Source organism: Thamnophis elegans, chromosome 13, assembly GCF_009769535.1.
Source record: "Thamnophis elegans isolate rThaEle1 chromosome 13, rThaEle1.pri, whole genome shotgun sequence".
In the NCBI taxonomy this organism is placed as follows: Eukaryota; Metazoa; Chordata; class Lepidosauria; order Squamata; family Colubridae; genus Thamnophis; species Thamnophis elegans.
In genome coordinates this window covers 11,235,934-11,259,801 of record NC_045553.1, presented here as the reverse complement: position 1 = coordinate 11,259,801, position 23,868 = coordinate 11,235,934, and the positions used below count along the sequence as shown (strand labels likewise).

Genomic DNA, 23,868 nt, shown 5'->3' with positions numbered 1-23,868 from the left:
CTTCAACTCAGCTCCTAGGCTGACCTGGGTTGACTCGGAAGTCAAGGTTAAGGGGGTTATGTGAACCAGTTCTGGGTGTCACCAAGGTCAACCCCCACAAATTATGCCTCCATAGCTAACTTGCCCCAATTTGCTTATTATTCTCCTGGCGCCCACCCCCCCTCTTCGGCACCCCAGGCCTCCCAAGGAGCCAGTCCTCATGGTCAAAGTGCTTGAGGGGGGGGGGATGACTCAGTCAACCTTGGTGTCCTGCTTTGCAAGGCAGGCTGGCCCCATCCCAACCTCCTCCCCAGCTGACTGGGAATACTGGTGGAATGAGGCTGGCTGCACATCAGTTCAGCTGGGCAGCCAAGGTTGGGGGGGGTGTTGTGTGAAACAGCTGAGGGTGCCAAGGAGGGCCACCCCACAAGTTATCCCTCCACCGCCAACTTTCCCCCAAATCCACTCATTTTTCTAGCCTCTCGGGCACTCCTCAGTCCCCGTCCCCCTGACCTGTCCTCACATTCTGACATCTTGGAGTGGGGTTCAGCGTCCTGCTTTGCAAGGGAGGCTTAGAGACCCCCAAAACTCTTCCCAGATTCAAACATGGGTCCATTCCGGGCAGGAGGTCAGTCGCCCCCACCTGCCCAAAGGAGGCTAACCTGTGCTTTTGGGGGCTCAGAAGCAGTTGGTCGTGGGAAGCCTCACCTGGCTCTGAGTTTGCCACCTGAGGAGATTGTGGGGGTCTGTCCCAATTGGCAGGCAGGGTGGATCTTTCTTCCCCCCCCACTCTCTCTCACACACAAACAGGTACATCCCTTCCCCAAACTTCATTCTGACTAAAAAAGGAGGAGGGGTGGTGCCTTTCCCTGAGAGAGAGAGAGTGAGAGAGAGAGAGTGAGAGAGTGAGAGAGAGAGAGAGAGAGAGAGAGAGGGAATGAGACAGAGAAAAAAGGGAGAAAATGAGAGAGAGAGAAAGAGAGAGAAGGGGAAGAGAGAGAATTAGTGAGTGAGTGAGAAAGGGAGAAAAAGAAAAGGAGAGAATAAGAGAGGGAGGGAGGGAGAGAATTATTGTGTGAGAGAAAGAGAGAAAGGGAGAAAAAGGGAATATGAGAGAGAAAGAGAGAAAGAAAGGGAGAAAATGAGAAAATGTGAGAGAAAAAGAAAGGGAGAAAAGGAGAAAATAAGAGAGAGAAAGGGAGAGAGAATTATTGAGAGAGAGAAAGAGAGAAAAGGAGAGAATGAGAGACAGAGGGAGGGAGAATTAATGAGTGAGTGAGAGAGAGAGAGAGAAAGGGAGAAAAACAGAGATTATGAGAGAAAGAGAGAAAGACCCCCTTCAAGGCGGGTGGTCGACTCCCTCCTTTTTTCTCCCCCGACCCCTCCAATTGGGGGAGCGGGGGGGAGGCGGGACCGACGCCCGTCCGCCAGCCAGTCACGCGGCGGCGCGCGCGAGGCACTCCGAAGGAAGGGAGGGGGGGACGAACAAGAGAGAGCGAGAGCGAGAGAGAGCGCGAGAAAGAGCGCGCGCCAGGTGGTTGGGGGAAGGCGCGAGGCTGAGCGCGCGCGCGTGCGCGAGATACAGAGACAGAGAGCGCGCGGGGAGGGGGGGGGGCGGTCGGAGCTGCGGCGAGCGAGTGACGCGCAGCTGGCCGGCCCTGCTCATGCGCAGCCGGCCGGGCGGTGCTAAAGCCCCGAGCGAGCGAGCCAGCGAGGAGGAGGAGGAGGAGGGCGACCGGGGGGCGGCCGAGCGGAGGGCTGGGCGGCGGCGGCAGAGGCAGCGGGAGCAGAAGCAGGAGAAGCGGCTGAGACGGCGGGGGCGGCAATGGGGAGGCGCAGCCGGCGCGGCCCCTCCTGAAGCGCGCCCCGAGCCGGGGTGGGCGGCGCGCGAGCGAGCGAGCGAGCGAGCGAGGGAGGGAGGGAGGGGGGAGGAGGGAGGAAGGCGGGCAACGGGCGGCCGAGGGGGCGCAGGCGGCTCCTGCCAGGCGAGGGGAGCCCGCCGGGCCGGGCGAGGCGGGGGCAAAGTTGGGCAGGGGCCGAGCGGGCCGGTGGGCCCAGCCGCTCGCCCACAGCCCCCGAGGAAGAGGGGAGGGAGGAGGAAGAGGAGGAGGAAGGCTTTCTCTGCCTTCTGCTGCTGCCGCTGCTGCTTAGCTCGCTGCAAGACAGAGGCCGGTCCGATCCTCCCTTTCCTTTCCTCCTTTCTTTCCTTCCTCCTTTCCTTCTGCTTTTCCTTCCTTCCTCCTTTCTTCCCTCCCTCCCTTCCCCTTTTCTCTTTGCCTTCCTTCCTGCTTTCCTTCAGTCTTCCTTTCCTCCTTTCCTTCCTCCTTTCCTCCTGCCCTTCCTTCCTTCCTCCCTTTCCCTTTCCTCTCCTCTTTGCCTTCGTTCCTGCTTTCCTTCGCCCTTCTTTTTTCCTTTCCTCCTCTCCCTCCTTCCTCCTTTTTCTGCTCGACCCATTTCCTTTCCTCTTTGCATTCTTCCCTCCTTTCCTTCCGCCTTCCTTCCTTCCTTCCCGACGCGCGCTTGGCCTCGCAACAAAGTTGCAGCGCCAGCCTCGGCGGAACGGCCGGCGCCCCCCTTTGGCGCCCTCGCCTGCACGGGTATCCCCCGGATTCGAACCGGGGGCGGGGCGAGGAAGTCGGGGTAGGTGCAGAGAGACAGAAAAAGAGAGAGGGGGGGAAGAGAAAAAAGGGGGGGTGCTTCAGTTTGGTGCAGCCCCAACGCCCCTCTCCTCCTCCTCAGTCGCCGCCGCTGCTTCTCGTCTGGATTCGCCCGGCTGGATCTGCGGAGGATTGATTGATTTTCGGGGGATCTTTCGCTCAGCTGGAAGGGGTGATCTGTGCCTCCCGAGGAGCTCTGGTTTGGATTTGGGGACGGGGCACGGGGCACGAAGCTTGGCTCTGCCTGCCTGCCCTCCCACCCCGCCGCCCTCTTTCTCCAGAAAGAACTTGAGATTCATCGCAGTCGTTCCCCGTTTTTCTCCCCTCTGGATATTCTCCCCTAGCTGGTCTTTTTCTCTTTTTCCAACAACCTCCCCCCCAACGAGAGAGGGGGGCGCCGTTTCTCAAGGTCACTGTGGATTTATCTTCGGGTTTTTGCCTGCCTCTGGATGTGGATTGCCCCCTGGGTGGCTTAGATTGGATCGCCCCTGTTTAGCTTTTCCAGGGTTGCTGGATTAATCTTTCTGGTCCCCCCTCCCCTTTGGCTGCCTCCCATCCCCTCTTGGTTCCTCCGGATTTCATGAGCCAGAAAAATAAGGTGGATCGTACAAAAAAATCCCAATAAAACGAAATTGTGGGGGATTAATTTTTTTTTAGGGGTCTTCAACTGGCTTTAGAGATGGATGGCAAGATCAGACAAAGCAGAAAATCCCGGTCCCAAAGGGATCGGGTGAGGCGCAGAGACCCCAATGGCAGGGATAGACTTCACCAAAGCCCCTCCTCGACCTCCGAAAGGGAAGCCAGCCCTGGCAAAGAGAATTCCAGCCAGAGTGGTCTGCTTCCCAAGAGCCAGGCTTCCGCGGGCAGAAATGCCAGACCTCCGAGGCGGCGGAGGCGGGAATCCAGTTCGCAGGAAGAGGATTTAATCGATGGATTTGCCATCGCCAGCTTCACCACCATGGAAGCCTTGGAGGTAAGGATGCTGGTCTTAACCTGGACAGGGGTGAGTGGGTGGGTGGCCGTGGTAGTCCTGGTTGGGAGGAGGAACACCATGGGAGGAAGAGTTTGGTCTGGTGGCCAGTCTCCTTGAACTTTTGAGGGGCTTGGAACAAACATCTGGATGAATTAAAGGTGGACCTTCAGACCTGGGAGATGGTTTTTGTTGGTCTCCCTCCTTGGTATCACTTTGCTTGTGCTGGTCAATCTCACTGAACTTCTGATAGGGTTGGGGCCAACCTCTTAAAGGTGGACCTCCAGTGCTGGGTCTGTGTTGGTCTTCATCTGTGGGACCACTTTGCTTCTGCTGGTCAGTCTCATTGAACTTTTGAAGGGCTTGGAACAAACATCTGGATGAATTAAAGGTGGACCTTCAGACCTGGGAACTGATCTGTATTGGTCTCTCCATCTGTGGGACTGCTTTGCTTGTGCTGGTCAATCTCATTGAACTTCCGAGGGGCTTGATGTCAACATCTCAATGAATTAAAGGTGGGACCTTCAGGCCTTGGTGTGTGGTGGTCTCCATCTGTGATCCAAAGCATGCTAAGTATCTGGCAACTGTCTTGGGTGTAACTTCTGAGTTGTGCTCTTCTGAACTGATGTAGTAAGCCAAGTCTTAGTTGACCCTTGCTCTCCATTTCAACCATGAAGCAGTGAGGGTCACTGAGGCAAGCTGTGTGTTGGTTTAGCTTTGTAGTGGGCTTGCAAATCTGCCTGGAGTGCAGGAAGATGAATGCAGAATTTGTTTTCAACGCCAGCCCTACAGAAAATGCACCACCATTTTAAAAGTGTGTTTGAAAACTGGGTTGAAATGGTGTGGACAACGAGAAGAGCAGAGTTTTGGTGCCTGGTGTGTCCTTGCCTCAACCAGCCCAATTCTGTTGAGAGAAGCAGCTGGTGAATCAGGCTGGAGAGATTTTCTGGGTTAACCTGAATGTTCTTTTTGGTTTTGAAAGAAGAGAAATGAAGAATAATTGGAAGGAATTGCTTTGCTTGGTATTATTGTATTGTATTGACTTGTTTCTTTGGCATGTAAAAGTTAAGCGAGCAAGCAACAATATTTTTAGAGAGTTTGGACAAAAGGGGATTTTGTGTGGCTTGTGTGTGTGTGGGTGGGTGGGTGGTTTTTTTTTTTTTTTTGGTTGGTTTTCTGTTTTTCTGTTCAGTTTTTATTCATGATGTGATGGGAAAGTCTGAATGGGTAAGAATTTCTGGTAACTGTTTTTATCCTGCTATATATCTTACTCATTTTCAATGGGCTGATTTCGTTCCCTTCCATTAAGAAACAAAAAAGAGGTAATGTTTCAATTCTGGATTGGTTTTTTTCTAAAGGAATAAGTCAATAAAACTGGAACTGGAATGGGCCAGCTTAGAATCTGGTGATCATCGCATGCTGAGGTTGAGATCCTTCAAAGATATGGAATAAGATTAATACTTGCCCAAATAAAGGATTATTTTAAAGTTGGCCAATTGGTCTGTCTAGAATATACTATGAATGTTATTTGTTTTTCCTTTGTTGGTTTTCCCTGGAAGATTCACTTTGAAGTTGTAGGAGTTCACCTCTGCATTTCATTTTATAGTTTGTCAAACTTTTTTTTTTTTTTTGGCTGTAAGCAAAACTCAACACTAGTCCGCTTATCCTAAGGAGAAATTGTTGCTCTGCAATCTTTCATTTGCATGGATTAAAAATAAAACCACTGTGTTATTTTTGAAATCTGCAAGCAATGGGTGTTTGGAAAGAAGGATGTTCCTTCCATGCTGTGAAACTGCATCCATGCGAAGCCTGAAAGTATTTTCCATAATACTGTTCTTGTGACTGTTTTGGTCTTAACCAGAAGACTGATACCATGAAATCTTTATATTTCTTGTCTTGATTGTGGTGGTAGCAGAAGCAAGAAAATTTCCTTGATGTTGCTTGTTTGTCATTGTACTACTTCTTGTTCTCACAGTCTTTACTTTCTCTGGTATTTTCCTGCAAGATGATTGCTATCGATCTGTCAGTCAGACACTCAAATTGATTGCTAATCAAACCGATGGGCCTCTAGAACAGTTGTGGGAGAATTCATAACATTTCTGCTGTCCGATCTATCTTGGTTGGGTGCGTGTTGTAAAAGCTGCTTTGGTATCTTCTGCAGCGAGCGATGGTCCTTAGAGCATCCGATTTTGGACAAAGCTGTGTGGTTTGAAAGAATTGTACAAATTCTTTAGTGGAAAATAAGTGGGGTTCATTCATTGATTGCCAATAAACAAGATGCAAATTGTCAGACAGCGCCCAGCTTTATTCTCTCTTAAAACTGTGTTATTGTGAAAATAGTGAATGTATACAATGTGGAGTTCTTGCTGTTGTGAAGAATACCTAAAGATTCCGTGTGCTTTTACTCTTCAATAATAGATTGAATTTGAGATGCTGGCTTGGTGTATATTTATATCATGAATCACTTCTATTGCTTATCTAGGGAGATTTAAAAAGCTGCAGTGTCTGGAGTAAGTAGCATGTGTGTTTTCTTTCTAAATTAGCTTACACCTCTGTGTATCATTTGGCCTTCTTAAGACATTCCCACAGAGTGCAAATCCGATGGCTAGGTTCACCCATTGTCTGGGGTTTTGTTCACAATCGAGCGAAAAGTTCTCATGAAACAAGTCATACTTTCAGATCTATCTTTGCTGGGGTGCCATAGCATATTTGCAGAGTGTTTCTCTAGGCATGGAATTAATCCCTCTCTAAAGTAAGTCTCTTTAAGGATTTTCCTCCTTTAAAAGTTTGTGTCAACGTTCTTGAAACTTGACTGGGAACAAGGCACAACAAAATTAGGACTGGCAAGCGAGCAGATAAATAAGGAACTGAAATGAATAGGTAGGTCTACCTATCTTCCCAGCAGATTCTGGAAGTGATACTTGGGAGTGTTAGAACAATAAAAGAGAAGGATGAAATGGATTTTATCAGTCTCTCAGATAGTTGAACCTTGATCAACCAGTTCAAAAAGGAGGTGAAGGATCATTAAAAAGAGAGAGGCTTCTGGGCTTACATCACTTGGGAATTTGTTGAACTGGCATGTGGAAATGATTGTATGGAACTTTAACTTTAAGCTACACTCCACCAAATGTCATTTTTGCAGAACAAAAAACAAAGGTTATAATTTTGCCGCCGGTATTAAAGCAATTCTTTTTCATCGGAGCTTTTTCAAGACAAGACAGTAGACCATTCCTCTAATTTTATTTATTTATTCTTTTATTTGTTAGTACGGCTACTTCAGGCAGCTTGCAACAGTAAAAAGAGACAAAGAAACAAAAAGAGGGTCAACAAGGAAAACAAACCGTGAAAAAGGAAACAGCTAGAATGTATTGACTATGATAAGAAAAGCTGGACAAGGTGGGGAGCACAGAGCAAAAGGGAGACAGCTATCAGTCATGATTTCCTATTGCCCAACTATAGCCCTGACTTTATAGCCTTCCCGTTTGAAAGATTGGGAAAAAACGTTTCTTCCTCCCATTCTGGAGAAATGTCTTCTTAAAAACCTCAAGTGATGGAGCAGTCACGGTTTCTGGGGGTTCCACTGATGGATTGTTCTCATTATCAGGAAATCTTTTAGTTCTAAGTGCAAATCTCTCGTTAATGATCTCCCACCCAGTACTGCCTTTCAGGGGCTTCGGAGAATAGGTTGACCCCACTCTTCTTTGTGGCAGCCCCTCAAATATTGGAAGGCTCCTGTCATGTCCCCCCCCCCTCCCAGCTCTTCATTAGACTACTAGACATACCCAGTTCTCTCAATCGTCCATTTATAGATTACCTTGATGGAGCTATTTTTGCAGCTATGCACATGACCCACCGCTTAGAGTGTTGGGATCCGTGTAGAAGCAACGACTTCTGATCAGGAACTAGGCCAGGTGCCCCGCAGGATCTTTAAAACAAATCGTCCTGCTTATGGGATGGTGGCAGCTGCCCAGAACTCTTCTTCATTAATACACAAAAGTTGACTCATGGCAACAAACAACTTACTCAGGGTCCATTCGTTTTCTTTCAAGGGCCAGAGCTGGGTTGCCTGTTCCAGAAGGCTGCTGTGTTGGCACAAGTGTGTGTTTGGGTAGGTGTGTTCTTTTCACACGTTCGGGGCCAAAAACAAGGTGGGAATTCCAAGACAAAGGCTGACATGGGGGGTCCTTTCTTTCTTCACATCAAGGTGTGTGGTTTCTCTTGTTGTTCATGGAGAAATGCCAGAGGAGGGTCTGATATTAGCCAGAAGTGGAGGGGATTACCAGGGCCAGAATCTCTCAAACAAGCAGGAGCTCAAATCCTCCTCCTCCTCCTTCATTATTATCTCTCCCCTCCCCCCCCCCGTCAATTCCTGGGAAATAGATGGAGAAGAAATGGAGGTAGTGACAGATTTTATTTTCCCGGGCTCCAAGATCACTGCAGATGTGGACTGCCAAGAAATTAGAAGATGCTTGCTAGACAGCCTACTAAAAAGCGGAGACATCACCCTGCCAACAAAAGTGCATCTAGTCTGTACGTCTGTGAAAGTTGGACCATAAGGAAGACTGAGCACCAAAGAATGGAGGCCTTTGAACTCTGGTGCTGGAGAAGACTCCTGCGAGTCCCTTGGAGTACAAGGTGATCAAACCGGTCAATCCTAGAGGAGACCAACCCTGACTGCTCTTTAGAAGGTCAGATCCTGAAGTGGGAACTCAAAGACTTTGGCCACCTAATGAGAAGGAAGGACTCCCTGGAGAAGAGTCTCATGCTGGGAATGATGGAGGGCAAAAGAAGAAGGGGACGGCAGAGAAGTAGGTGGCTGGATGGAGTCACTAAAGCAGTCGGTGTGAGCTTAAATAGACTCCAGAGGGTGGTAGAGGATAGGAAGGTCTGGAGGAACATTGTCCATGAAGTCATGATGGGTCAGACACGACTTCACAACTAACAACAACATGTTCTCTATGTTCAAAGCCCTAAAAAAATAGAGAACAAGGAGTAAGCTTGCCTCCTTAAATTCTTCTGTCTTGTTGGAATACTTGTGACCATTCTGAGTTAAGATGAATCTTTAAGCTGATGAATTTATGACAGCATCTGTACACTTCTGGAACTAAAGAGTGCAAAGTTGGCTGGGTTTCCCCCATTTTCTTAAGATGTTTATCTTCCCAATTCAGTCTTTAGACTTGCCAAACCAGACCTGGCCCTGCTTAGCTTCTTGAGATCATCCTGGATCCTCCAGCATCCAGATAACGTCTTTCTGGACAGGTGTGCACTTTTCCAAGCAAAGCAAGGGGGTGTTAAGCTATAAATTATTTTCACTTAGGAAGAACAGCTGCTGGATCTTCAAAAATAAAAACCAGGTTTTGCATTGTATTGATGGGTGAGAACTTTACTTCACAGTTAATTTTGTTGGACAAAAATGAAAGTTACGACTGGATGTGGTTTCTTGGTGGTTTTAAGCCTATGGCATTATTCTCCATAGTGGGGGAACTAGCATCCAGACTGGGTTGACTTCATCCGCTCTTTGATTAGACTAAGCCCGACAAGATGTTTAAGCCAGGCAATCCCAGTTTTGATTCAGTCCCTCAATTTGGATAGCTGTATCATCCTAGTGTGCCAGTGGAATTCGTGGGTTTTTTGGGCTGGTTTCAGGTTGGCTTTTGGGCCCAAAATGGCCTGAAAATGCCCCCAAAACAGTCATGCACGTGCTAGCCAGCTGGGCTTCAAGTTTTTGGCACTCCAGCGCACATGCGCGCACACATGCATGTGCATGCACATGCTTTCCGGTTTGGGCACTTGGTGCCCAAAAGATTTGTCATCCCTGCTGTGGCTGGACAGGCCAAAGGGTTGTGCAATGGGCATTTCTGTTCTCAATCTCGTTGCATTGCATCCGTTGCATCCATAAACATAACTGAAAAACTTGGTTCTATAAGAATCAGGCATTAAGAAAAATTGATGGTGGTGGTGGGGGGAAGCTAGTCTGTGGGACTTTTGTTTTTTGTTTTTCCCCCTTGCAGAATTTCCAAACCACCATCTCTCTCTGCATTAAAAGGAAACGTTGCGGTGATGAAATTGGGAAGTTGTATTTTACTTATCTTGTTGCTCGGGGATTTCCCTCTTCCTGTTAAAACTTAACCACGGTAGCTTCGTGTTGTTTGCAAGAACACGGGTTCTTGTGGTCAGGCCTTTTCGCTTAGTATTGATCTGGGCAAAATTGGGCCTTCAGAAAGATCCGGGGCTCTGCATTTGGCAAGCAAGCGTGTCGTTGATTAGTTATTTAGCAACTCCCTTAAGATTGGGGAAATTACATACATGTGGACGGAAAGCCCGACCCTCAGTTATAAGTCCTCCAGTGCAGGGGTCTCCAACCTTGGCAACTTTAAGCCTGGTGGACTTCAACTCCCAGAATTTCCAGGCCAGCTTTGGTGGCTGGGGAATTCTGGGAGTTGAAGTCCGCCAGGCTTAAAGCTGCCAAAGTTGGAGACCCCTGCTCCAGTGCTCTGTCAAACACGCTATGCTAAGGTTGTGCTTTGAAGCACACTGTCTGGACAGCTGTATAAATTCACCAGAGGGTTGTAAAACTAGTTGTCTGCGACTTTGCATGATTGTGAATTCGGCCGCAATCAATCGGCGTCTCCATTTCACAAGTTCAAATTTAAAAGCTGTCTTCTTATGTTCATTGCTTTTTCTTTTCTTTTCTTTTTAAGAGAAGCAAACAGCAAGATCCGAACCAGGCTTACATCAATCATCGATTCACATTATGGAAGTAATTATCTACCCAGAAAAAGGGCATTAACTTAGAGTTTGTTGGAGTTTCTCCTTGAAAGAGAGAGACAGAGACAGAGACACAGAGAGAGAGAGAGACAGAGAAAGCTGAGAAACTGAACAAACCCTGTTTCTGAAGAACTGTACAGGAAGAAAGTTTTGCAGGGGAAAACTCCTCAAGAGGTTATTCAGTTGGCAGGAAGGGCCATGCAGTTCCTTTTGTGAGTAAATTCTACATTTGGTCCGAGTTTTCTATTCAGAAATACCATAATTGAGCAGTTGTCTTTGCTAACGCAATACAGGTGGCCTCCTTAGGCTCACTGCTGACTAACCTTAATGGCAAATCAGGTATTAGAATTTAGCAGCTTAAGCATTTAAAAAGAGCTGGGAGCATTGAGCTGCAATTGGTTTCTGTCTTATGGGGAGAGAATGAAATAGAATAGAACAACAGAGTTGGAAGGGACCTTGGAGGTCTTCTAGTCCAACCTCCTGCTTAGGCAGGAAATCCTACACCACTTCAGACACATGATTATCCAATCTCTTCCAGAACAACTTGCCTCCAGACATTATGGGAGTTCCAACACTGGAAGTTTTAAAGAAGAGATTGGATAACCATGTGTCTGAAGTGGTGTAGGGTTTCCTGCCTAAACAGGGGGTTGGACTAGAAGACCTCCAAGGTCCCTTCCAACTCTGTTATTCTAAAATGATAACTTCTCTGTCTATCCAGTGCATAAACTGGAGATCAGGGGAAGTTTGCTAATAGACAGAAGGCCTTGTTCATTTCCCTCCCCTCAATAAACAGCTTTTTGGTTCATTAGAAGGTGGAGAACCTTCCCCGGAGCAGCCCTTCCCTTTGAACTTGGCAAGGAACTGCTGGCAACACATCTAATTTGGCAGTTGTGTGGGACCTGCCACACAGCTTTACAAACTTCCCCACAGCCAGTAGTTATTAACAGTAATTGAATACATAGCTACATGCAAGAATATTGCTCCATCCAGATTACTATTGTCTACTTTTAATGACAGATCATTCTAGGGCAAGCTAGCTGGGAATACCTAGCCATCATCTCAAGGTGTTTAGAATAGAATAGAATAGAATAGCAGAGTTGGAAGGAACCTTGGAGATATTCTAATCCAACCCCTTGCTCAGGCAGGAAACCCTATACCAGTTCAGACAAATGGTTGTCCAATCTCTTCCTAAAAACTTCCAGTGTTAGAGAATTCACAACTTCTGGTGGCAAGTCGCTCCACTGATTAATTGTTCTGTCAGGAAATTTATCCTTAGTTCTAGGTTGTTTCTGTCCTTGATTAGTTTCCACCCATTGCTTCTTGTTCTACCCTCAGGTGCTTTGGAGAATAGCTTGACTCCCTCTTCTTTGTGGCAACCCCTGAGATATTGGAAGACTGCTATCGTGTCACCCCTTGTCCTTCTTTTCATAAGATTGGACCTACCCAGTTCCTGCAACCGTTCTTCATATATTTTAGCCTCTAGTCCCCTAATCATCTTTGTTGCTCTTCTCTGCCCTCTTTCTAGAGTCTCCACATCTTTTTTAGATCGTGACGACCAAAACTGAATGCAGTATTCCAAGTGTGGCCTTACCTTAAAGTGGTATTAACACTTCATGTGATCTTGATTCTATCCCTCCGTTGATGCAGCCTAGAACTGTGTTGGCTTTTTTGGCAGCTGCTGCACACGGCTGGCTCCTATTTAAATCGTTGTCCACTAGGACTCCAAGATCCCTCTCACAGTTACTACGATTGAGCAAGGTACCACCTATACTGTACCTGTGCCTTTTGTTTTTCTTGCCTAAATGTAGAACCTCACTCTTTTCACCATTTATTTCATTTTGTTAGAAGTTCACAGATGTTATGTTTACCCAGAAGTGATGATATTCCAGAGAGACAGTTTGGTGTGGAGGTTACAGGCACCAGCCCTGAGACCAGGAGTCTGTGAATTGTAGTCCTGCCTTAGACACAGAAGTTGCTTGAGTGACTTTGGGCCTGTCCTTCTCTCTTGGCCCTAGGAAGAAGGCTGATGAATTTCAAACTGCTTCTGAAAAATCTTGCCAAGGAAACTGCGTAGACATGTCCACACAGTTGCCAGGAGTTTGAAGGCAGCAAAACAAACACAAAAAGTAGCATTGGGGATTTTTTTTTAAAAAAAAAGAGAAATGTAAACTTGCAGAGGGAAGCGGTGAATTTTCTTAACCTGGTTCTGAATCACAGATAGTCCTTGACTTACGACCAAACTTAGGGTCCGATTTTCCATCGCTAGGCAAAGTGGCTATTAAGTGAGTCACGGCCGATTTCACAGCCTCCTTCACGGTGGTGAAGTCCACGCATCTTAGAGTTGCTAAGGTTGAGAAACTGAGATGGTTACATTAAAGGTAAAGGTTTCCCTTGCACATGTGTGCTAGTCGTTTCCGACTCTAGGGGGCAGTGCTCATCTCCGTTTTAAAGCTGATGAGCCAGCGCTGTCCGAAGACGTCTCCATGGTCATGTGGCCGGCATGACTCAATGCCGAAGGCGCACGGAACGCTGTTACCTTCCCACCAAAGGCGGTCTCTATTTTTCTATTTGCATTTTTACGTTTTAAACTGCTAGGTTGGCAGAAGCTAGGACAAGTCACGGGAGCTCACTCCGTTACGCAGCGCTAGGGATTCGAACTGCCGACCATTGTGATCAACAAGCTCAGCGTCTTAGCCACTGAGCCACCGCGTCCAACTGGTAACCTAATGGTTACATTAACCTCCCCCCCCCCCAAAAAAAAACCCCTTTCTTTTTTGCCCTCTCCCCAACCCAAATCTGGATTTTCAAACTATTTCATGTGGGATGTTCATTAATATAGATTTATTTGCCTGCCCTGACCGGCTTCCTTGAAAACCATGTAATCTAGTCAAAAGCAGGCAGACAATCCATTAGCATGAAATGTATTTTCACTCCTTTAAAAAAACAAAAAACAAAAAAATGGCACCACTTCATCTCCAAAGGCTTGGAAAAAAACGTCAAGGGTGGAAAAACATTTTTCTTTCAGCCGTCAGCCATTGTCATGCGAAGCATCACCAGAATGGAATTCTTTTTTTCTTTTTTTTCTTTTTTTTCTTTTGGGAACTGGGTTTTATGGCTGTGTTTTCCTTCCCTTTTGTTTCTGTGTTCCCTCCTCCGATCAACCAGAGTCGGTCAGGATTCTGGAAGGTTATCAGTCCTCTTGGAGGAATCCCTGTTTATTCGAGGTCTCTCCTGTTTAGCTCTTTCGAAGAAGGCTCCTTAAACGAAGCCTTGGAAAGTTCTTGCTTCCCAACCTAGATGATAAGACCCCTAGATCTGTGACACTGAACCTATGGCCCCGTGTGCCAGAGGTGACAGGCAGAGCCCTCTCCGTGATGGGCATGTGTGTCGCTGCCAGCTGCACTACTGGTTTCCAGTGTGCATGTGCAAGTCAGCCAGCTGGCCTTTCCAGGCACAGGAGTGCTGGAAAATGGTCTGGAAAAGGGCTAAAACCCGGCTGTTTTTCAGGCCGTTTTTGAAGCCATTTGGGGGGTGTTTTCTCTGCGGTTTTGAGGCTGTTTTTCAGAGCTGTTTTGAGATCATTTTCTGGGCCATTTTGGCACCATTTTCTGGGGCATTTTGAGGCTGTTATTCAGACTGTTTTGAAGCCATTTTGGCCTGTTTTTGGCCCAAAAAACAGCTTCAAAACAGCCCAGAAAATGGCCTCAAACGGCTTCAAAACAGCCCAGAAAACGGCTTCCAAACAGCCCAGAAAACGGCCTCAAAACAGCCCAGAAAACAGCCTCAAAACAGCCCAGAAAACTTAAGCGCTTAAGGGCAAGATGACTTGCAAGGAATATAAATCCACCCCTCCTTCCCCATTCAGGCAGAACTGGAGAAGCTTCTTGGATGAGAGGTGAAATGTCTTCAAGGACAAACAAAGTCTTGTTGCCTTTTGAAAAAGCACCTTTGGGACAAGCTAAAGGCATTCTGTTTAGACCAGACGTGTTGGCAAATAGGGTTCAAGGCCAGGTGTTTTGATTGGGAAATTAGACCAGATCAACACTTTTGGGACTCCTCCTCCTCCTCCTCCTCCTCCTCCTCCTCCTCCTCCTCCTCCTCCTCCTCCTCCTCCTCCTCCTCCTCCTCCTCCTCAGTGGATATTAATGCATGAAGTTAAGCCAACAAACAGGAGTGATTTTAAGATTATAATGAAGTGTAAGAAGCCCTGTAAAATAAGGTGCCTCTTTTGTAGAGATTGCACAAATTAAAAATTTGTGGTATTACGCAGGACTGGGCTTTTTAAATCATATTTTTCAGAGTTTCTCAAGCTAGTTGAGTTGTTTTCCCCTTTAAGAATTTCATCCACAGAACTCTTCCCCAAACTTTCTCCCAAGTTTGTTGAAATCAGCTCTTTTAAAACCTAGACACCAGTTTGGTTGTGTTCGATTGCTTGTGTCTGCATTATGTGGAATTCCAATATGGCACAGTCTCTCTCTCTCTCCCCCCCCCCCCTCCCAAGTTTCCAGCAACTTCCATCACTTCTTCTGTTAGGAAGAATTAGGTTCAGTATAGCTGCCCAATAAGGGACGTTGTGGCTCAGTGGCTAAGATGCTGAGTTTGTCGATCAGAAAGGTCGGGAGTTCAGCGGTTCAAATCCCTAGCGCTGCATAACGGAGTGAGCTCCCATGACTTGTCCCAGCTTGTGCCAACCTAACAGTTCGAAAGCATGTAAAAAAATGCAAGTAGAAAAATAGGAACAACCTTTGGTGGGAAGGTAACAGCGTTCCATGTCCCTTTGGCGTTGAGTCATGCCGGCCACATGACCATGGAGATGTCTTCGGACAGCACTGGCTCTTCAGCTTTGAGACAGAGATGAGCATCGCCCCCTAGAGTCGGGAACGACTAGCACCTATGTGCAAGGGGCACTTTTACCTTTACCTAGTTCCATCCTCTATTTTTTGGATGACAAAGTCGTCAGCCAGGTTGATCAGGAACCTGTTCTACCTCCCATTTGATGCAGAGTTTGTCTCCCGCTGGACGTCAGCATAGCTAATGTCCTTCCCCCCTCCCCTTACCATTGCGCTGCGTTGTTCCCTCCATATTCTGCCCCTTGTCCTTCTCCGTGGGCAGGGACGTTGCCAGCTTGATCCACCAGGATTGCATTTCTCGCAGATCCTGAAATAGACTCACCCAAGCTGAGTCAGCTGCTGCTCTGAAAGTGCAGTTGGACACGTTTCTTTGCTTGGCTGGTTTGCTGAAAGAACTGGCAAGCAAGCAGCGCGGCAGCATCCCTTGATCCTGACAGAAACGTAGCTGAAATGAGAAGCCGATAGCTGATTTCTTAGCTGCAAAGTTTTGCAAAGTCCTTCGTCGTTTGACGGTTTCAGGATGTTTACGCTTGAAGGATTCAAGGCCGCCTTTCCAAGCTTGCCGCCCTTCAGATGTGTTTGATGCATTACTGGGGAATCGGGATGCTCCTGGATTACTCATCTGAAGAGCGTTTTGAGTTGGAGAAAGAGGATGCAAGGCCCTCAATCACTTGCGTTTTGTGTGGTCCGGGGAATGGTGCAGCATTTGGGCTGAAAGACAAAAGGAGCAGCAAGATTCGGTTTTACTATTTCTTCAGTCATGTTCTGAAGATCACCTCCTGCCCTCTGAATTAAGGATAAGCTCTTAGAATCTCAGAACTTTCCTATTGGCACCTAACATAATGGGGACATAACAGAGTTGAAGGGGACCTTGGAGGTCTTCTAGTCCAACTCCCCGTTCAAGCAGGAAGCCCTATACCATTTCAGACACATGAGTGTCCAATCTCATCTTAAAAAACCTCCAGTAATGGAGTCTCCATAACAGCTGGACACTTCTGGACCCTAATTATTCTCACTGTCAGGAATTTTCCCCATAGTTCTTGATTGCTTCCCTCCTTGATTACTTTTCACTTGTTGCTTTTTGTCCCGTTCTTGGGTGCTTTGGAAAATAGCTTGACCCCCCTCCACTCTGTGGAAGCCCCTCAAATATTGGAAGACTGCTATCCTGTCTCCCCTGGTCCTTCTCTTCACTAGACTAGCCATGCCCAGTTCCTGCAACCGTCCATCATATGTTTTAGCCTCCAGTCCCCTCATCACCTTTCTCGCTTTTCTCTGCACTCTTTCTAGAGTCTCAACATCTTTTTTAATGATGACCAAAACTACAATATTCCAAGACTTTGACTTCGCCTTCAAACGAGGGGTGAAGGAAATCCAGTTACCTTTGGCTACTGGTTTAGTAGCAATGTGAGGATGCTTGTGCGCTAACACGCGCCTCCTCAACGCATGCACAGGACCTTCCGCGCATGCACAGAACATCAAAATGACATCCATGCAAGTGGGCGGAGCCTGCTACCGAGCACGCCTGCAAAGTTAATCGAACAGCGAGAGGGGGGGAATCTGCTGTGCCACGCAATTTAGATGAGCTAGAAAGCAGGAAATCCTGCTAATATAAATTGTGCAACACAGCTGATCATCGGAAAAATCAGTTCACCTGAACCAGTAGTATTTTTTTTTACTACCAGTTCGGACGAACAGCTGGTTGTGAACCAGTAACATTTCACCCCTGCCTTCAACCCTAACAGAAGTTTGCAAAAAAAAAAAGGACGAAAGATCAACAAATTAAAAAGCAGCTACAAAACCGGAAAATGATTAAAAGATAGAAATACAAAATAGATTGTAGCAAGTAAATAATAGGAAATATAGTCAATGTAATAAATTGACGAGTCAATTGTAATAAAGGTTGTTATACATAGAATATATAGAATGTTATATATAGAATGAAGAAAAAAGATGTGTGAAATAAAGACTTATATGGACAGATAAAAGAATCACAACAGATATGTAAAAGAAGTGTAATGTGTTGCAAAGATGTGATGTTTGCATAAACAAAATAAAAAGTATAAAAAAGAAGAAAACGTTTGCCACTCATGCCTGATTCTCCAGGATGAATAGCATGGCTGCTCAAGTATGTTTTGGGGGCCTTTTTCTGGATCAGAGTTAAAAAGCCCTTCCAACTGAACATCCTGTTTTCAATGACAGGCAAATTGCTTTATTCAGGAAGTGTTTAAAGAGCGAATGCAAAGGAAGATTTTTTAAAAAAAGAATCTTGCTCTTATTTCTATCACTTTCTGATTTCAGAGGTTGTGCTTAGCTGCTAACATCTTATTTTCTGCAGATAGATCCCATCCTTCTTTTGAAGAGATAGGCCCTGTTTTCGAGGGTAACTGGGCTTCTGAGGCCAATCCTGTGGTTCTTAAGCCATATAAGCACGTAGGGACTCCGCTGTTGCGCTCCCAACATGCACTGCCCTGCACGCCAAGCAGATATTTCTGCTGGGTTCTTGTTGTTTTGTTGGATTTTGACATGATGAATTTTCCTGGAGAGGTAACTGGCTTAATGTCTCCCACTTAGCAACCTTGCCTCATCTAAAAAAGACAGCCAGGAATGGCGAGGAGGTTAAGTGTTGTTGGAATAAGAGACTGACATAAGCTCACTTTTCAAACTTGCTTCCAGAAGTTGTGAATGCTCCAACACTGGAAGTTTTTAAGGGGATGTTGGATAACCATTTGTCTGAAGTGGGGTAGGGTTTCCTGCCTAAGCAGGGGGTTGGACTAGAAGACCTCCGAGCTCCCTTCCAACTCTGTCATTCTATTCTATTCTATTTAATTATAACTGAATTTTTTATCCTACAGTACGTGAATTTTATGGAGTGGTATTTCACACGGAGAGATGAGTTTGCAGATGGACTTTTTACAGCAAGGCAGTCCTGTTAGTTCCCAGCTGAAAAGCCTGTGAAAAAAAGCCTGCAGGATTTTTAATTTAGTTATTGAGAATATGCCATCTAGCAAGCTGTTGCAAAAAACCCCCCACAAGGATTGGAGGGAGTAATTGGACTAAGGAGTGGAGTTCTTGATGCTCTCTGAATGTGGTTGTTTTCTTGCAGACGATTCATTACACAACTAGGTAATATCAGTAACATCATGCCTTGATAATGTTACCTAGTTGGGTAATGAAATGTCTGCAACAAAGCAACTCAGCTCAGAGAACACTAAAGACCCCACAGTTCATTCCTGAGCTACAAATATTCTCTTCTATTTTACTTGATTGTTATTTATGGGTTTTTTGTTTTTTAGCAACAGTTCCCTGTTTCCAATGCCTATTAACACTCATCGATTATTGAACTTTGAGAGATATGAGATCATTTATATCGGATAATCTCACTCCCACCCTGGTTTCTAAAAATGGCCATTGTTCACAATTGCTTTTGTTGACTTGATTCTTGTCACTGGATACTTTAATAGAAAACAGACACATTGCTTCTTATTGCATTCATATGTTGGAGAGTTTAAAGGGGGGGGGGATACTTATTACCCAGTTGTTGTTTGTGTATTTTTTTTTATCCTTGCAGCTTCATTTAGGTAAAGGTAAAGGTTCCGTGTGCACATATGTGCTAGTCGTTCCCGACTCTAGGGGGTGTTGCTCATCTCCATTTCAAAGCCAAAGAGCCAGTGCTGTCCAAAGACGTCTCCATGGTCATGTGGCCGGCATGACTAAACGCCAAAGGCGCACGAAACACTATTCCCTTCCCACCAAAGGTGGTTCCTATTTTTTTACTTGCATTTTTATGTGCTTTCGAACTGCTAGGTTGGCAGAAGCTGGAACAAGTAACAGGAGCTCACTTTGTTATGTGGCGCTAGGGATTCGAACCGGCGAACTGCCGACCTTCCTGATCAACAAGCTCAGCGTCTTAGCCTCTGAGCCACCGAGGCTCCCTGCAGTTTCATTTAGTAGGAAGCTAAAACTGGATCATTTAGTTTTTGATCATTGATCATACAGGTAGTACAGGTAAGTTCAGCTTAAAAATAGTTCATTTAGTGACCATTCAAAACAGCACTGAAATCAGTGACTTACGACAGTTTTTCTCACAGCCATTGCAGCATCCCCATGGTCTCATATTCAAAATTCAGTCACTTGTCAGCCAACTCATATTTATGACACTTGCAGTGTCCCAGATTCAATTGTGAAGCCAAATTCTCTTAACAACCGTGTTATTGATTTAACTTCAGTGATTCATTTAAAGACTGCAGCAAGTAAGTTCGTAAAGTGGGGCAAAACTCGCTTAACAAATGTCTCACTTAGCAGCAAAGATTTGGGCTCAGTGGTGGTTATAAGTTGAGGGCTATTTGCAGTGACTAATGCAATCTAATCACTAATGTGACTCAATCAAACAGTGGGACAGAAGTTGCCTTTAGACATTGTGGCAGCTTCATCACTGGAGGCTTTGAAGAAGAGACTGGACTGCCATCCATCAGAATTGGTGTAGGGTCTCCTGCTTGGGTGGGGGGTTGGACTAGATGACCTACAAGGTATCTTCCAACACTGTTAATTATCTAAGTATTTATCTAAGATGATCAAAGGCCTGGAGACTAAAGCATACGATGAACGGTTGCAGGAACTGGGCATGGCTAGACTACTGAAGAGAAGGACCAAGGGAGACAGGAGAGCAGTCTTCCAATATTTGAGGGGCTGCCACAAAGTGGAGGGGGTCAAGCTATTTTCCAAAGCACCTGAAAGCCAAACAAGGAATAATGGATGGAAACTGAACAAGGAGAGATTCAACCTAGAAATAAGGAGGCATTTTCTGACAGTGAGAACCATCAGCCGATGGAACAGAAGTTTCCTTCAGAAGTTGTGGAAGCTTCATCACTGGAGGTTTTCAAGAAGAGACTGGACTGTGATCTGTCAGAAATGGAGTAGGGTCTCCTCCTTGGGCAGGGGGAGGGACTAGATGACCTACAAGGTCCCTTCCAATAACTCTGTTATTCTGTTAATCTGATCTTGTTCCCTAGATTGCATGATACAGTTTCGATGTTATTTTCAAACAAGGAGGCAGTGTTTCCTCTAAATAGCCGCCAGATCTTATGTGTGCCCACAGCCACTGTTAATTGAAGGAGGAAGCGAGGAAGGATGGATGTTGTACAGTTAAAAAGAGGCAGCTTATGGAATCAGTCAAACTTGGTATAAAATAATTATGGTGTTTTGACAGCCTTGTTAATAACTTACAACCATTGGAAGAAATATAATTATAGCATTGCAAGTTTCCTGGCATTTCTGTCAAGATTTGTAAAATTAAATAAAGGATGTGAAATCCATTAAAATGGTTGGGATCGCAGAGCTCTGAGACGATTCATTAAAATAATAATAATAATTTTTTAAAAAAGAAACAACTTTGGGGGTCTCACGAAGATGGCTGTTGCATTTCGGGTTAGACGTTGCTTTGACCTAGAGCGAGGCTGTTAAAACCGTTCTTTGAAAATTTGGGAAGTTTCTATACTGATGAATTTGAAGGCTAAATATAGAAATAAAACTGACATCTCTCTTTTGCAGCTTGGTGGGGGGGAAAAGAACAATGATTAAAATCTGAAACCTTTAAACGTAAAGGTAAAGATTCCCCTCGCACATACATGCTAGTCATTTCCAACACTAGGGGGCGGTGCTCATCTCTGTTTCAAAGCCGAAGGGCCAGCGCTGTCTGAAGACGTCTCCGTGGACATGTGGCTGGCATGACTCAATGCCGAAGGTGCACGGAACGCTGTTACCTTCCCACCAAAGGTGGTTCCTATTTTTCTACTTGCATTTTTTTACATGCTTTCGAACTGCTAGGTTTGGAGAAGCCGGGACAAGTCACAGGAGCTCACTCCGTTACGCAGCGCTAGGGATTCGAACCGCCTAACTGTCAACCTTTCTGATCGACAAGATCAGCGTCCAGCATAAGTCTGGAACACTTCGAGCAATTTCAACCTAACTCAGTACACAGATGACTTACTCTCTGGAAAGAATTATTGTGGGGGTAGGATACCCCTAACACCCCTCGGGGTATGTGTGTTCTGTTAAGATACAGCCTGTTATGTCTTAAAATGGTTTCTACTGTACTGCCATAAAATGACTGTACAGCGCAGTGGAGTTGCCGTGGTAATGGCTTCACAGTACTCCACAAGAGGGTTCCCTCTGGTAAGGGGGAAAATCCAACATTAGAAATCTCGATTCTGGGGGCACAGGGAAAACATTTTTAATGAATTTAATTATCACCATGATCGGGGCTTGGGGAGAACTTGCTCTTGCCATCGCCTCTTCAGGAATTGCAGTGATGTTCATGAAAGGAGTTTGGACAGTCCATTCCGCACTTCCTTTGCTGCTTGACATCGCCATTCCTGTCTAACACAGGACTGGGATAAATAAATACCTTGTTAATGCCAGATTATCAGCTTGTTTTCTAAATAAACAAATAAGCAAGATGGAAAGGGAGAGGGTGGGCAACGCATGGCTGGAAATTCGGGTTGAACGCTGATTTGTTCTGGAGAATCAAGGTGCATGTGAAAACCTTTTGCAGGTCATGTCACTTTCCCAGGACTGAGCTTTTGATCTCCTCCTGTGAAAGCAAGAGGCAGATCCCTCAACAAAAACGTTCTTAACTCTTTTCTCCTGTGATCTGGTGTTTTAATGGTTGCCAATGCCCAGAGCTATTTTTAGAGCAACCTGGAGGCATTTGCAATTGGCAGCGGCTGCTGAAACGGCAGGCAGGCAGTACTTCTGCTTTTACATATTATTCTGCAAATAACCTTTGTTATTTTTTTTAAAACTGTAGCTGTTGAAGAAACCTGTACGTAATAGGCAGAGCACCTTGGTTAAGCTACAGAAACGCTCTTTCCTGGCAGTAGAACATCAGTTTCTTTTGCGATATTTTCCTTGATTGCCGTTGGATGAGTCAAACCTTTCATTGATTGCTGTTGGTTGTTGTTGATTGATATTGGTGGTGTCGATGCTTTTAAATTATTAGGCGTGCCCTACCAGGTTCATACGCGGCTAAGCCCTATTGTCATTTGACGGTGCTTTCTTGAATAAGCTATGAATGAGCTTGCACAATTAGTTGAGCTGAAACCTATGTTTTAATAAGCCACCTTGATTGTGATACGCCTTGTTCTAAGCCAAAAAATCAACCAAATCATATCCAGGTTGGCTTTTGTGTCAAGCCTGACCTTGGGTGTTTAACGTGCTGTGCAAAATTATTCTACGTCTCAATGCTGGGGCTAGGTACTAGACCGTGAGTAAGTCGAAAGAAAAAAATGAACAGGAAGGGAGGAAAAAAAATGTTTAACCGCAGTTTGTGTTGTGGCTACTTACAAAAGTATACGCAACGGTTGCAAAACAGTGAAGTCTGTGTAATTAATGATAAGAACGCCAGAAATGTTTCTGCCAACCTGGATGGTTTGCCGAACCAACGCTGCTTTTCCTGCAGTGGCTTTCAAGTTCACATTTAAAAAACAAAACAGTTTTTCTACCTGCAAATGAGAATTTTCAAAAATAGGTAAACAGGTTTGCAGATAGGTGCATAGCCAAACCTTTGCGTGGGCGGGATTTGCACTAAAAATTCTTTCTGAAACCAGGGTCACCAACCTTGGCAACCTTTACGGCTTGTGGGCTTCAGCAAAGCTGGCTGAGGAACTCCGGGAGTTGGAGTCTACAAGCTTTTAAATTTGCCAAGGTTGGAGACCCCTGTCTTAAACCACAAACCAGACTTCTGTCGGTGAGCTGCGGACCGGACAAATACAGAAAGTTAAGCAAAAAGTGACTCCGGCTGATTTGCCAAGCGTTGCGAGGCTGCCAAGGGCAGATTTGTTTTCTGATCTTGTAACCAACCGTAAGGCGAATCGGGAGAGGATCCAAGTTCCATTCACCCATTAATGAAGCCTCCGTGATTTGACCTAGCTACAGTGATGGGCTTTTCACCACAAAAAACAAACAAACAAACAAACAAAAACCTAACCTAACCTAAACTAAACTAAACCAGGAGCCAAACGAAACCACATTTTGGCTTCCTTGCAATGTAAAGAACACGGGGCGTGTGAATGCTCCTTCTGAAGAAGCCACAAACCTGGAAGGGGACTTCTCCCTACTCCCCCAAAGCAAATCTGTGCTTGTACATTTTTAATCCCTTGTGCAGGCTGCTCATAATACCATAATGCTCAGTAACCCTTATCCAAGCGATCTGCTGGGCTTGCCTTGCAGTCACTGAATCCACCTCCCACACAGAGACTGTGGTTTGGAGAGGGAGAGGTGGAGAAGGGCAGGTAGATTCTGGCAGATTCTACCTGCAGACAGGTAGAATCTGCCGGAATCCAGGAAGGCTTCCAACCTGCCATCCCAACCCAGTAATTTCCTAATTTCAGGAGCAAGCTGCATTTCTAGAGAACTAGGTGCAATTGTGTGGTGTGATTTTCTTTTTCTCTTTCCCCTGGCCATGTTATATTTGGGTCAACAGCTGCTAACATGGGGGGTGTGGCAGTCCCTTCTGGCAGCTTCTCCCTTGATCTGACAACAGCAGCATAATTAACCTTTTGTGCTCCTAACACAAAAGGGTTGCATTTTTTAGAGGAAGCAAGTAAAGGAAATAGGCGAGAAGAAGATTCAAAGGAAAGTGTTCTGA

The 23,868-nt window shown here is 45.7% G+C and overlaps 1 protein-coding gene across 10 annotated transcripts in view; it reads left to right on the top strand.

Annotated features, from left to right (window-relative positions):
- The first annotated feature begins 2,417 nt into the window (after positions 1-2,417).
- Positions 2,418-23,868, top strand: part of FBRSL1 (fibrosin like 1) — a 592,776-nt gene continuing 571,325 nt past the window's right edge. For all 10 annotated transcript variants that reach the window (XM_032229092.1, XM_032229090.1, XM_032229091.1 and 7 more), the window contains exon 1: positions 2,418-3,609. In XM_032229092.1, coding sequence (XP_032084983.1) covers positions 3,316-3,609 — 294 coding nt within the window. In that variant the 5' untranslated portion in view covers positions 2,418-3,315. The remainder of the gene's footprint in view (positions 3,610-23,868) is intronic.